This window comes from Panthera leo, chromosome A1, assembly GCF_018350215.1.
Source record: "Panthera leo isolate Ple1 chromosome A1, P.leo_Ple1_pat1.1, whole genome shotgun sequence".
In the NCBI taxonomy this organism is placed as follows: domain Eukaryota; kingdom Metazoa; phylum Chordata; class Mammalia; order Carnivora; family Felidae; genus Panthera; species Panthera leo.
The window spans coordinates 19,660,886-19,674,070 of record NC_056679.1 but is presented as its reverse complement, the minus strand read 5'-3'; the positions used below and the strand labels follow the sequence as shown (position 1 = coordinate 19,674,070).

At 37.7% G+C, this 13,185-nt stretch overlaps 1 protein-coding gene across 7 annotated transcripts in view; it reads left to right on the top strand.

Moving 5' to 3' along the window:
* WDFY2 (WD repeat and FYVE domain containing 2) overlaps positions 1-13,185 on the top strand; it is a 178,886-nt gene that overhangs the window by 63,563 nt on the left and 102,138 nt on the right. For 4 of the 7 annotated variants that reach the window (XM_042908923.1, XM_042908787.1, XM_042909180.1 and 1 more), the window contains exon 2: positions 10,448-10,515. In XM_042908923.1, coding sequence (XP_042764857.1) covers positions 10,448-10,515 — 68 coding nt within the window. Of the gene's footprint in view, positions 1-1,922; positions 1,946-10,447; positions 10,516-13,185 lie in introns of all 7 variants that reach the window. The other 3 variants (XM_042908724.1, XM_042908862.1, XM_042909254.1) reach the window with 1 other exon arrangement.

Genomic DNA, 13,185 nt, shown 5'->3' with positions numbered 1-13,185 from the left:
ATAATATTTAAGACTAATATTTAAAAGTGACTTTTACCTGTTGAAATGTGGTCAGCTGTGTCCAATGTAGAATAAGATTATGCTGTTTTCAAAATAGCCCAGCTGCTAAACTGACTGAGGCCCACTGGAGAGATCTTGTCTTATTATTTTTGAAATGAGAATTGATTCTCTCTCCCAACTGTCGTCGTGTCTGTTTCTGCCTTTGTTGAGAGCTCGGGGGAGAGAAGACTACAGGACCCAGTGAGGAGGACAGTGCAAAGTGTGTGGCTCTGTTGGGTTCCCGGGAGGCCAGGACTTTGTGTGGGGGGTGAATTCCGTTTTCCTGCCTTCCAGCAGGGGCATCCATTTTCTCCAATACACTGACCTCTACTGGCTTAACCATGACTCTTAATCACAGCTGGTTTTTTTTTTTTCTTGAAGTTTTTTCCAAGGAAAAAGTTTTATACTTACTATTAAAAGATTTTTGTGTTGCTTTTAAAATATAATTTGCAAAACATTGGTTCTTGCAGGCTTTGTATAGTGCAACTTACATTTCTCTAGGAAAGTCCTGGCTATCCCACTGTTACTTTTGACCTCTAGGATGTCTAGGATGTAGTGTCTTTTTTTTTTTTTTTTAACTCTTATTATATCTCTACAGATAAGGGAACAAATATTTTTATAGAATTTTATTTCTAACCCTCTAAGGTTCTCAATATTGCCCTTAATACATGTTGGTGTAAGGAAGGCAGTATGTTTAGTGAAGAGAGCACAGAATTTAAAGTAACTGCAGGTTATTGGTTCAGGCAAACTTAAATTCTGTGGGCCCTCTCATCTCTGAAGGATGATTTCTGTTTCATAGAGCTATCGTAAGGATTAAATGTATACGCAAAGGGCTTGGTGGGGGTGCTGTTGTTTATGTGAAAATGTTTGTCTCTATAATTAGAGTCAAAACTAATTTTAGCCTGCCACCCTTTTGACCTACACAGCTGCTTTAAAAATCTTTAAACAAACCTGTATTAGCTGTATTGATGTGTACCTTTTCTTTTTTTACCGGATTTTTAGAATCACTGTTACTTAAACATTTATCTGTGGACACATACGTACATACATAGCTACATAACCTTATAATTTATGCACCTGGAAAACTAGGAGCATCGATTGCACTAACATCACGGTAGTGTTACAACCTGTGTGCGCATGGCTTCGGTGCTACCTTCAGCTCTAATCCTCACATAAGAAACCGCTCCGCGTCTATAGTTACTTTATTTATTTTACTGCTATTTTCTCATCTCCAGTTATTTTACATTCAGTTTGTTGAAAATTAAACTTGCTGTTTTTCTGCCTTCCTGCCCCTCCCGTATTGGGAACAGGTTTGCCACCAGTGCAGTGGTTGAGAGAGAGCAACCTCTGAGGTTAGACTGTGTGAGTTCAGATTGTGGCTCTGTATAACCTGGGGGCTCTCTGTGCTTCAGAGCCCTCCTCTGTGACATGAGATTCATAACCATACCTACCTTGTGGGATTGTTGGGAGGCCACATTTGGAAAGTTGTGGGCAAAACGGTCCCCTGAAAAGCCCAGTAGACTTTTTTGTTCACTTATAGTAGTATCCGTGGCAAATAACCTCTGCCAAACATCTTGTCTAGCTTGAAGTCTGTTGCCTTCCATTTTGGCCTTTGTGCTCTGCCCAATCGGGTGACTAGGGGAACTTCTAAGGAAGAAGAGGAGAATGAATCTAGTGTAGACAACCAACAGTCTCTCGCCTCGGACAGTCGCCTGTTTTCATTCAACAGTCGCCTTGGACTCACCTGTTTTCATTCATCCAGTGAATATTTATCCCGTATTTGCCATGTGCGACGCGCTCTGGCAGCCTCCAGGTGGATAGATGGTGGTGAGCAAGATCATAGTGCGCATTGTCATGCTTAGTTTCTTATTTTTATTTTTCAGATAATAAACACATCTACGAGTAGGTAAGTCAAATAACAGATTGTGGCCAGGGCAGTGAAGGAAATAAACGGAGTAATAGATATGGCCACCTCCCGAGTCAGCCCTTCCTGAGCCTGCCTCGTTTCTCCATGTGGATGAGATACCTTTCCTACATTGCTTGCATGGATATAAAATACCTTGTAGCCCTTATCATTCACCACTGTCATGATAATGTTAAGTTGTCTGGAGCTCCTGCCCGATGCCTGGCACATAGGAGATACCCAGTACATGTTAAAGCAGGGCGTAAAGGACTGGATAAATAATTTACAGGATATCTTTGTAAATTGAGCGAAAAATCCCTTACATCAAGGATTCAAATATTCAGTACGTTGGCAAAGCAGGAACCGTTTTGGATCTTGAACTCTCCCAAGCTGTGGTGGATTAGCACATTTAAAAAAATGGTGATATTAATGACAATAATAATAATTGTTGGCAATTACTGAAGGCCTGCTCTGTGCTAAGCACCATGTCACAGACCTTACGTTTAATCTTTGCAACAGCTTCATACCATAGGTTTGAATTATAATTCTCATTTTCACTAACTAGGAGCTCTTGGCTAACTCAAAGACATCTCTGATTCAAATGTTCAAAATCGAGCTCATGATTCTCACCCCATGTCCTGCCCTTTGCCACTGTTCCTCATCTCCGTGAATGACCACACCATCATGTAGTGGGACAAACCCCAAACCTAAGGAGAGACATTTCTTTCCTTCGTCTTCTCTGTCTGTTAACATGTATTCAGATCCTGGTAACAAAATCCATCTAACAGTGGCTTAAGGTAAAAATAAAGGAAATTATCTCACAAGCAAGTCTAAAGTCGGTCTAAAGAGTTGGTGGATCAGGGGTATTACTGAGGTATTACGAGGCCAGGCCCTTTCCACCTTCAGCCCTGCTGTCCTCAGCACATCTGCTTCCGTCCTCAATCTTGTCTCCTGTCGAATGTGGTTGCCTCAACTCCAGGCAGAGTCTGTATTGATTGTTTTTAAATTTTTATCGTGAAATTCGCCTACACGCAGTTAACCACTTTAAAGTGTACAGTGTTTTGCTTAGCATAATGTTTTTGACGTTCATACAAGTTTCGCATGTATGAGTACTTCATTCCTTTTGTTGACTGAAAATATTCTAGTATATGTATGTAATTTGTTCATTCACCTGCTGATAGACATTTGAGTTGTTTGCACCTATTGGCTGTTGTGAATTGTGCTGTTATTTTATTTATTGTTATTTTTTAGATTCCAGTATAATTAACACACAGAGCTATATTAGTTTCAGGTGTATAATGCAGTGATTCAACAGTTACACATTACTCAGTGCTCATCATAAGTGTACTCTTAATCCCCTTCAACCTTTATTTAACCAGTCCCCACCCACCTCCCTTCTGGCAACCACCAGTTTGTTCTGTTTTTTGTTTTGTGTTTTTTTTAATAAAGATTTTGTTTTTTTAGCTAATCTCTACACCCAGGGTGGAGCTTGAACTCACAGCCCCGAGATCCAGAGTCATACATATGCTCTTCCATCTGAGGCAACCGGTGCTCCTTGTTCTCTGTATTTAAGAGTCTCTTTTCTTGTTTGTCTCTTTTTCTTTGTTCAAGTGTTTTATTTCTTAAATTCCACGTATAGTGACATCATATGGTATCTGTCTTTCTCAAGCTGACTTACGTCCCCTAGCATTACCCTCTCGACCCATCCTTGTTGTTGCAAAGGCAAGAATTGTGCTGTTGTGAACATACATGAACATGTATCTGTTTGCATACCTGTTTTCAATTCTTTGGAGTATATACCTAAGAGAATTAGTAGATCATATGGTTTCTGTTTAACTTTTTGAGAAACTGCCAGACTATTTTCAACAGTGGCTGCATCATTTTATATTCCTATCAGCAATGGATGAGGGTTCCTATTCCACTACAGCCTCTAGAACATTTACCATATATATATATATGTACTTTTTATATATATAAAATAGCCTTCCTAGTGACTGTCAAATGGTATCTTAATATGGTTTTGATTTGCATTTCCTGTTGACTGGTGATGTTGAACATCTTTTCATACGCTTGTTGGCCATTTATTTGTCTTCGGGTAAGTATCCACTAAAGTCCTTTGTCCACCCTTTAATTGGGTTGTCATTTTGTTGTTGTTATTGTTAAGTTGAAAGAGTTTCTTACATAGTATGGACACTAAACCTCCATCATCTGTATGATTTGCAAACATTTTCTCCCACTGTCTTGATGATGTCCCTCGTGGCACAAAAGTTTTGAATTTTTATGAGGTCTAACTTACTTATTTTTTGTGCTTGGGTGTGGTGTCCAATTCAAGCATCCATTGTTGAATGCAAGGTCATGAATATTTAGCTTTGTGTTCTCCTCTAATAGTTTTAGTTTTAGCTGTAATATTTAGGTCATTAATCCATCCTGAGTTAATTTTTGTGTATGGAGTGAAACTGGGGTCCAACTTCATTTCTCTGAATGTGGTTGTCTAGTTGTCCTTGCACCATTTATTGAAGAGACTATTGCATTAAGTCTGTAGATTGCTTTTGGGAGTATTGTCATAAATATCCAGTCTTCCAGTTGATGAACATGGGATGTCTTCCCATTTATCTGTATCTTCTTTAATTTCTTTCAGCAATGTTTGTAGTTGTCACTGTGCAAGTCTTTCACCTCCTTGGTTAAATATATTCCTAGGGGTTTTATTCTTTTGGGTGCTATTAAAAATGGATTGTTTTCTTAATTTTGTTTTCACATTGCTTGTTGCTGGTATAGAAACACAACTGATTTTTGTGTGTTGATCTTGTACCTGGCAATTTTGCTGAACTTGTTTATTAGCTTTAGTAGTGCTTTTGTGGATTTATTGGGATTTTCTGTAGGCAGAATCATATCATTTACAAATACAGATAGTTTTACTTCTTCCTTTCCAATTTGGATGCCTTGTATTTCTTCTATTTGCCTAATTACTTTGGCCAGGGTTTCCAGTAATGTATAATGGCAATGGTGAAAGCGGTTGTTCTTGTCTTGTACTTGATTTTAGGGAGAAAGTTTTCAGTCTTTACCATTGAATATGATGTTAGCTGTGAATTTTTGAAGAGTACCTTTTATTGGATTAAGAAAATTTCTTTTTGTTCCTTGTTTGCTGAGTGTGTTATTTACCATGAGAGGTTGTTGAATTTCATCATGTGCTTTTCTGTGTTTGTTGAGATAATCATCTGTGGTCCCCCCCCGCCCCCTTCATTCTGTTAATGTGCTGCATTACGTTGATTGACATTCTTATGTTGAGCTGCCCTTGCATTCTTCTGACAGATTCCATTTGGTGATGATGTACAATCCTTTTGATGTGCTGTTGGATTTGTTTTGCTAGACTTTTTTCATCTATATTCATGAGGGATGTGAGACTGTTATTTTCTTGTGGTATCTTTGACTTTGGTATCAGATAATGCTGGCCTGATAAAATGTTAGGAAGTGAGTAGTCCTTCCTCTTTATTTTTTGGAAGATTGAATAGGATTTTTGTTCATTCTTTAAATGTTTGGTTGAATTCAGTGAAACCATCTGGTCCTGCACTATTATTTTTGATTACCGATTCAATCTCTTGACTTGTTATAGGTCTGTTGAGATTATTTCTTTTGGGTTAGTTTTGGTAGATTGTGTGTTTCTGGGGACTTTTTTCCATTTGATCTTGATTATCAAATTTACTGGCCTGCAGTTGTTCATAATATTCTCTTATAATCTCTTTCATTTCTTTTAGGTAGTAACATTCCCACTTTTATTTCTGATTTTAATTATTTACATTCTTTGTTTTTTGTGATTAGTTCTTAATTTTGGTGATCTTTTCAAAGAATTATCTTTTAGTTTCACTGATTCTCTCTTTGGTTTTCTAATCTCTTATTTTGTTTTTTGTTCTGATCTTTATTATATACTTCTACCTGTGCTGGCTTTGGGTTTAGTTTGCTTTTGTTTTTTTAGTCCCATAAAGTATAAAGTGAGGTTGTTGATTTGAACTCTTTCTTCTGTTTTAAAGTAGGCATTTAGAGCTGTAACTTACCCTCTGTGTATTGCTTTTGCTGCCTCTCATAAGTTTTATTATGTTGCATTTTAATTTTTATTCATTTCAGAGTGTTTTCTGATTTTCCTAGTGATTCTTCTTTGATCCATTGGTTGTTTAAGGTTATGTTGTTTAATTTCCCCATATTTGTGATTTTTTTCCAGTTTTCTTCTCTTATTGATTTTAGTTTCATTTCATTGTGGTTGGAGAAGATATTTTGTATGATTTCAGTCTATTAAAATATATTGACAATTGTTTTATGGCCTAACATGTGGTCTGTCCTGAGGAATGTTCCATGTGCACTTAAGAAGAAACTGTGTTCTGCTGTTGTTTGTTGGAGTGTTCTTTATATTTGTTAGGTCTAGTTGGTTTATAGTGTTGTTTAAATTCTCTAATTTCTTTTTCATCTTTTGTCTAGGTATTCCATCTATTATTGAAAGTGATATATTGAAGTCCCCAACTATTATTGTAGAACTATCTAGTTCTCCTTTCAATTTTGCCAGCGATTGATATGTTTGGTGCATATGTATTTACAACTGTTATGCCTTTGTGATGAATTGATCCTTTGTCAATATATAACGTCCTTCTTTATTTCTTATAGAAGTTTTTGACTTAAAAATATATTTTGCCTGTTGCTAGCATAGCTATCCTGGCTGTCTTTTGGTTTCTATTTCTATAGAATATCTTTTTTCCATCCTTTTACTTTTAGCTTATTTATGTTTGGGGGTCTAAAGTGAGTCTCCTTTAAGCAGCATAAAGTGGGACCATGTCTTTTTACTCCATTCTGCCATTACCTGTCTTTTAATTTGTAGTTTAATTCACTTACATTTGAAATAATTACTGATAAGGAAGAATTTCTGCAATTTTGCTTTTTGTGTATGTATCACATCCTTTTTGTTGCTCAAGTCCCCCACTGTCTCCTTCTTCTATGTTTGATTGATTTTTTTCTGGTGTACCATTTTGATTTCTTTCTTTTCTTTGATGTATATTTTTAAGTTATTTATTAGTGGTTGCCAAAGGGATTTTTAATATCCTAAATTTATAACAATGTAGTCTGAATTTATAACAACTTAATTTCAATAGTACACATTAACTCTACTCCTGATCAGTTGTGTATTCCTCTTTTCTTGTTATGGTCACAAATTATACTCTCATGTTTTGCGCCCATTACTATAGGCTAAAATTCGTGACTTATTCACACAGGAAACAAAAAGAAAAGTTACAAACAAAACACACAATAATACTAGCTTTTATATTCACCTGTGTAATTGCCTTTACCAGTGATCTTAGTTTCTCTGTATGTCTTCAAGTACTGTCTATTGTCTTTTTGTTTTAGTCTGAATAATTCTTTTTAGTATTTATTGTAGTAAAGGTCTACTAGTAATGAGCTTCATTAGCTTTTGATTATCTGGAAATGTCTTAATTTCTCCTTTATTTTTGAAGAATAGTTTAGCCAGATAGAGAATTCTTGGTTTACAGTTCTTTTCTTTTAGCACATTATCATCTCACTGCCTTCTGGTCTCTGAGCCTTTTGATGAAAAATCTTGCTGCTTTCAAGATTTTCTTTCTGACTTTCAGCAGTTTGATTATTATGTGTCTCTTGTGAATTGCTTTGAGTTCATCTGTCCTGGAGTTCATTGAGCTTTTTGGATATATAAATTCATATCTTTCATCAAATTTGGGAAATTTTCAGCCATTTTTCTTCAAATATTTTTCTATCTCTGTCTTTTTCTTCTCCTTCTCATAGTATATATGTGGGTATACTCAGTAGTGTCCCACAGGTCCCTTAGGTTCTGTTTGCTTTTTCTTCATTCTTCTTTCTTTCTTCTCCTCAGACTGGGAGGAGACTAGGTAATTTTAAGCATCCTATCTTGAAGTTTGCTGATTCTTCTGTCTTCAGACTTCCTGTTGGGCCTCTCTAGTGAGTTTTTCATTTCAGCTCCAAAATTTCTATTTGATTCTCTTTTATATAAATTCAGTCTTCTATTCAGATGCCCTACTTGTTCATACATCCTTATTCTGATTTCCCTTAGTTCTTTATTTATGGTTTCCCTTTGGGCCTTTGGGCATATAGATAGTTAATTTAAAGGTTGTTTTATGTTGTTGTTGTTGTTGTTGTTTTGCTGGGGGGGAGTGAGTGCAAGCAGTGGAGGAGAAGAGAGAGAGAGGGAGAGAGAGAATCCCAAGCAGGATCCACACTCAACACAGAGTCCGACATGGGGCTTGGTCTCACGACTGCGAGGTCATGACATGAGCCAAAATCAAGAATTGGACACTTAACTGACTGAGCCACCCAGGTGCCCCTAGATAGTTAAAGTTTTTGTCTGATAGGACCAATCAGTGTTGGATTTCTTCATTGGTTTTTGTCACTTTTTTTTCCTATGAAAAGGCCATTTCCTGTTTCTTTGTATACTTTGTACTCTTTTCTTGAGAATTGATTATTTTAGACAGTATAATATAGTAACTCTGAAAATCACATTCTCCCTCCTCTCCAGAGATTGCTGCTGTTACTTTGGAATGTTGCAGTTTTCTGTTTAGTGACTTTAACACATTATTTTTGCAAAGACTGTATTCCTTATTGTATGTGATCATTAAAGTCTCTGTTCTGTTATCTCTGAGGTCAACCTGTGATTTCTTCCAATGCCTGGACTTAATAAAGAAAAAAGGGGTCTTTGTCTCTTTAAATTCCTTTGACGGGCATTGCCTGGGAAGCCCTTCAGCCTTAGGGGTTTGAAACAGTGGCCAGTCTCTCCCTCCTCTCTCAGTGGACCAACAGGCAGATCCGAACACACATCCCCAGTGTTGGAGGATGGGTTCCTACCTTGGTACCAGCAAGCCATTCTGTGAGTATGGGCCACTGTTGCCACAGCTGCCTTCTCTAGGGATGAGGAATGCATGGTGGCAGCTGCTAGTAAAATGTGAAATTCACTGATATATACCAGCTTCTTTCTTCATCAAGCATTTTTCAGATGCTGCAAGTGTCTAGCTAGACCCCAGAGTTCTAAAATAGTTCTTGCCAGCTCAGTAGTTGATTTGGTTTAGGGACTGATTCCTGGAGCTTCCTGCTCTGCCCTTTTTGGTGATGTCACCTATTTATTTTTGTTGAGATAATAAAGTCCATATTAAAGTGTTGTACTAGCATATTTAAAAAATTTTTTGTTTAAGTGAAACTGATAGGTATTTAGTGTATATATTGAATTACTTTTCATAAGTTATTTACCATTATATCTGTCCATCTCATAAATTAGGATAGTTGGCCCAAAAGATGAAATTTTGCATCTATATATATAGCTGTGTCACTGCATATCACTACGTTGTATCTTGTGGCTGAGAAAATGGCATTTCTTTATTGTGTCTGTAGTTGGTCTGGTTTTTTGTCCTGCTACTCCATTTGGTGGGAGACCCATTGATTAGGGAAAAAAATCCAATACAATTTAAAACTTAGTCTAGTATGATGACTGAAATATGTAAGATAACATTGCTCAGTCTTTGTCTGCTTTTTTCCCTGGGATGATTTAAGTGTGTGGGGTGAGAGGTATGGCCTATATGATATTCTGGCAGTGGGGAACTGCCTTTTCCCCTTAGTTCGAGTTCTGCTACTTCCTCTGGTTCCTAGAAGAGTGTCCTATTACCTTCTAGTTGTGTTTGCCTGGCTGGCATGTGCCGATGATGTCATGGCTGGTGTAACTTATGGTGGGCCTTTCTGGTTGGTAAGAACCTAGTGGTGCTGCCTCACTGGTTCATTTTCTCTTTGGCTCCTTCTCTCTGAGCTCTCCCAGGCATCTGCCATGTGTGTATCTGGCCTGCTGGCCTGGAACTTAATCCACAGCCTTTGCTGCAGAATCTCCCTTGTTTCACGGTGGGCCCCATTGGCCAGCCCTCTAGCTCAGGAATCTGAGTCTCAGAGTTTATCATTACCTGACCATGTTTGGAGAAACCTTCACTCAAGATAATGGCCTGGCACTACAGTAAGACAAAGCACTTACTATGTAATCCTTCTGTGTATGTCAGATTCTTCATTTTATCTCCTCACACTTCCTTCACTAGTTAAACCTAATAACTTCTCAGACAGATGAATGCTTCCAACAGACTACAGCAGAGGTCACATACTAGGAGAGGCAAAACAACAAAAATAGTAATTTTCAAGCACCTTTGCTATCGCATGTGTGTATATAGACATATATGAGGACAATATTCACAAAGGTGTATGTAATTCTAAGTGTACACAAGTCTTAAATTTAAGAAATAAAGGATCTATAGAGAGGCATAAGTGGTATGCTTACATATATATGTGTATATGCAGTATATATATAGTTAAGATCTATATGTATATATAACATATGTAGTTAAGATATATATAATTAAAGTTAAGAGGTTTGGTTTCTATCAATGAACATTTTCCCATGACTAACAATGCTGTGATTTAACATACACTTTTTTTTTTTTTCTTTTGTAGGACCGTTCGTGTATGGCTGAAGAGAGACAGTGGACAATATTGGCCAAGCATATACCATATGATGCCTTGTAAGTATCTGGATCTCTGTCTTTAGAAATTAGACATGGACCACTTCCTTTCCAGATTGCCTTCTCTGTGTTTCCTTCTTGAGTGGGGATGCCTGAGGGTTGAGATTAACCTTGTAATGGAAAGTACCATATTAAATCATTTTAGCTCTCAGTATGTAAAATAGGAAAATTGTTCTGAAATTGACCATATATTCATAGTTTCTGAATAAGATTAATGGAAGACGGGCTATAGGACATCGGCTTTCTGATTACAGCTGTCTCCCTCCTTTCCAACTTTTTGTTTCACTTTCTTGTGGAGTTCTCGCTTCGACATTTAAAATTTTGCCTGGTGATTACCTTTGTGAAGTAAATTTGTTCTTGCACTATTGTTATATTATTCATTCAAATACAAGACATTCAGCGTTGACCGTTTGGTGCCCACAAGGGCTTGCTTACAATTGAAACATTCTAAGTAGAAGTCAGCCTCATGTCCTCAAGATTTTATATGCGAAATACGTCCTTGTGCCGATAAATAGCTAATCTTTAAATATATTATAAAACATCCTTAGATTTGATTCTTAGACTTGTGTGCTGGCAGAAGTTCTCCTACAGAAGAGCTAGCACCTCTAAATAGGAAATATCCTTTTAGCCTGGCATTTTGTCTTTAAAAAGTGATGAAGTTTGGGGATCCTATTCCATGTTTATTTGAGTATAAAATAGTTATTTAATTTTGTTATTAGTTATATTATTCAACGTTTCCCTGACTCTCCTTCAAATCTTAATTAAAACTGACACCCTAGAACAATCCCTCAGGTTTGTCCTTTGGGCCTGTGTCCCCTCCGGCTTGCTACAGCGTGCACCCCGTCCCTGGATACAGGTACCCCAGTTTGAGAAGTATGTGCCACGGTGTACAACCGGAATAAATTCATGCTGAATTATAGATGTGATTAAGTTTATGCCTCTGGCAAAAGAATGCTGTAATAACTTAAATAGCTATTTTGCTTGTTTATGAACAAATGAATTATTAAGGATATAATGGGTTTCTGTGATTTTCAAATTACCTTTGAGGTTTTGTGTGGCTTTAGAATTTTATAACAAACAAGTGATAACCACAAAGCTGAACCAAGTGGTCAGTCCTGCATGAGGGAAGAAGAAACTTCTTGTGGTTCTGAGGACTTGTATTGGCCCCTTCACCTGTTGAGCCTCCAGCAGACAGCATTTATGCAGCAAAGGGCCTAGGTGAACTTCCTCTTTAAGCGGTGGCAGTGACGAGGGCTCAGGCAGAAGGAAAGGGAAAGGAATTCTCTGATTGTTTTTTCTGATCTTTGAGTGGTATAACCAGTCTTTTCTACGATCTTCCCTTTTCATCAAACCTGACACGGTATCTGACCGGAGGAGTGGGGAAGGTCTGTAGTCCGGCAAGTTGAAGTTGACTCTAGAGATCTGTTACTACCTTGACTATGAAGACAGAGGAGGGTCAGACCTGGGCAGAAAGATGAGGGCTCAGGGATGGTAAGCAAGGAATCTTCTTGAGATGAACTTGAGTAGGAACCTCATGGAGACAGGATCCTAAGCAATTGCTTATGCGCCCCCTTCCCTATACACACATCTAAACCTGTTTTGCTGTCATTCTGTGATGCTGTCTTTATTTGAATCTAGTTGCTTTTTTATCATTTATTCAGCTGTGTGAATGACTAAAGGCTGCTGTGGCTCCTACACCCGGCAACAGTGCTCAGTACATCAATACTTATTGAAGACTTGAATCTGATAATACAGATAGGTCCCTGAGAACATTATCATACATATTCCTAGTGACTGAACACAGTCTTTGAGATTCAGAAAGAGGACCCTTTCATTATTTGTGTATTTTGTCTGTGGCCTTCCATAAAGGGAGTGGAAAGGGCATTACTTTGCTATTAAAATGTATGTGAACCAGCAGCATTAAGGTCACCCTAGAACCTACCAAAAATACAAGTATTGGGTACCATGCTAGATCTATAGAATCGGAATCTGCATTTTTAATGATATCCCTAGGCGATTTGAATGCATTTTATTTATTTATTTATTTTTTAACATTTATTTATTTTTGAGACAGAGACAGACAGAGCATGAACGGGGGAGGGTCAGAGAGAGAGGGAGACACAGAATCCGAAGCAGGCTCCAGGCTCTGAGCCATCGGCCCAGAGCCTGACATGGGGCTCGAACTCACTAACCGTGAGATCGTGACCTGAGCTGAAGTCGGACGCTTAACCGACTGAGCCACCCAGGCGCCCTGAATGCATTTTAAAGTGCATTGAGAAGAGTGTCTTCTGACATTATAGCCAACATGCTGATCTATTTTACACATGATTCTATGAGCACATACAAAAAGCCTCATGCATGTATCGTATTGATTTCTACATACTTAGATATAAGTGCACATTCTAGTGGGTCACATATTCATTGTGCACCTGCTGTATCCAGGCCACTGAGCTAGTTGCCAGGGTTTGCAGATAATTAAGGTGCATGTGGTCAAGATGATTTCCATAATCTTTCATTGTTGGATAACTCCACTACTGTGGAGAAGTAAAAAGAACTATATGTTCTTCACAATTGATCAGAAATCGGCTTTTATGTTCCTAGGAGTTGAATGCACTTAGATAACATGGTAACTAATATTTGAGCAAGAGTCAGTTTTATTTAACTTGAGAG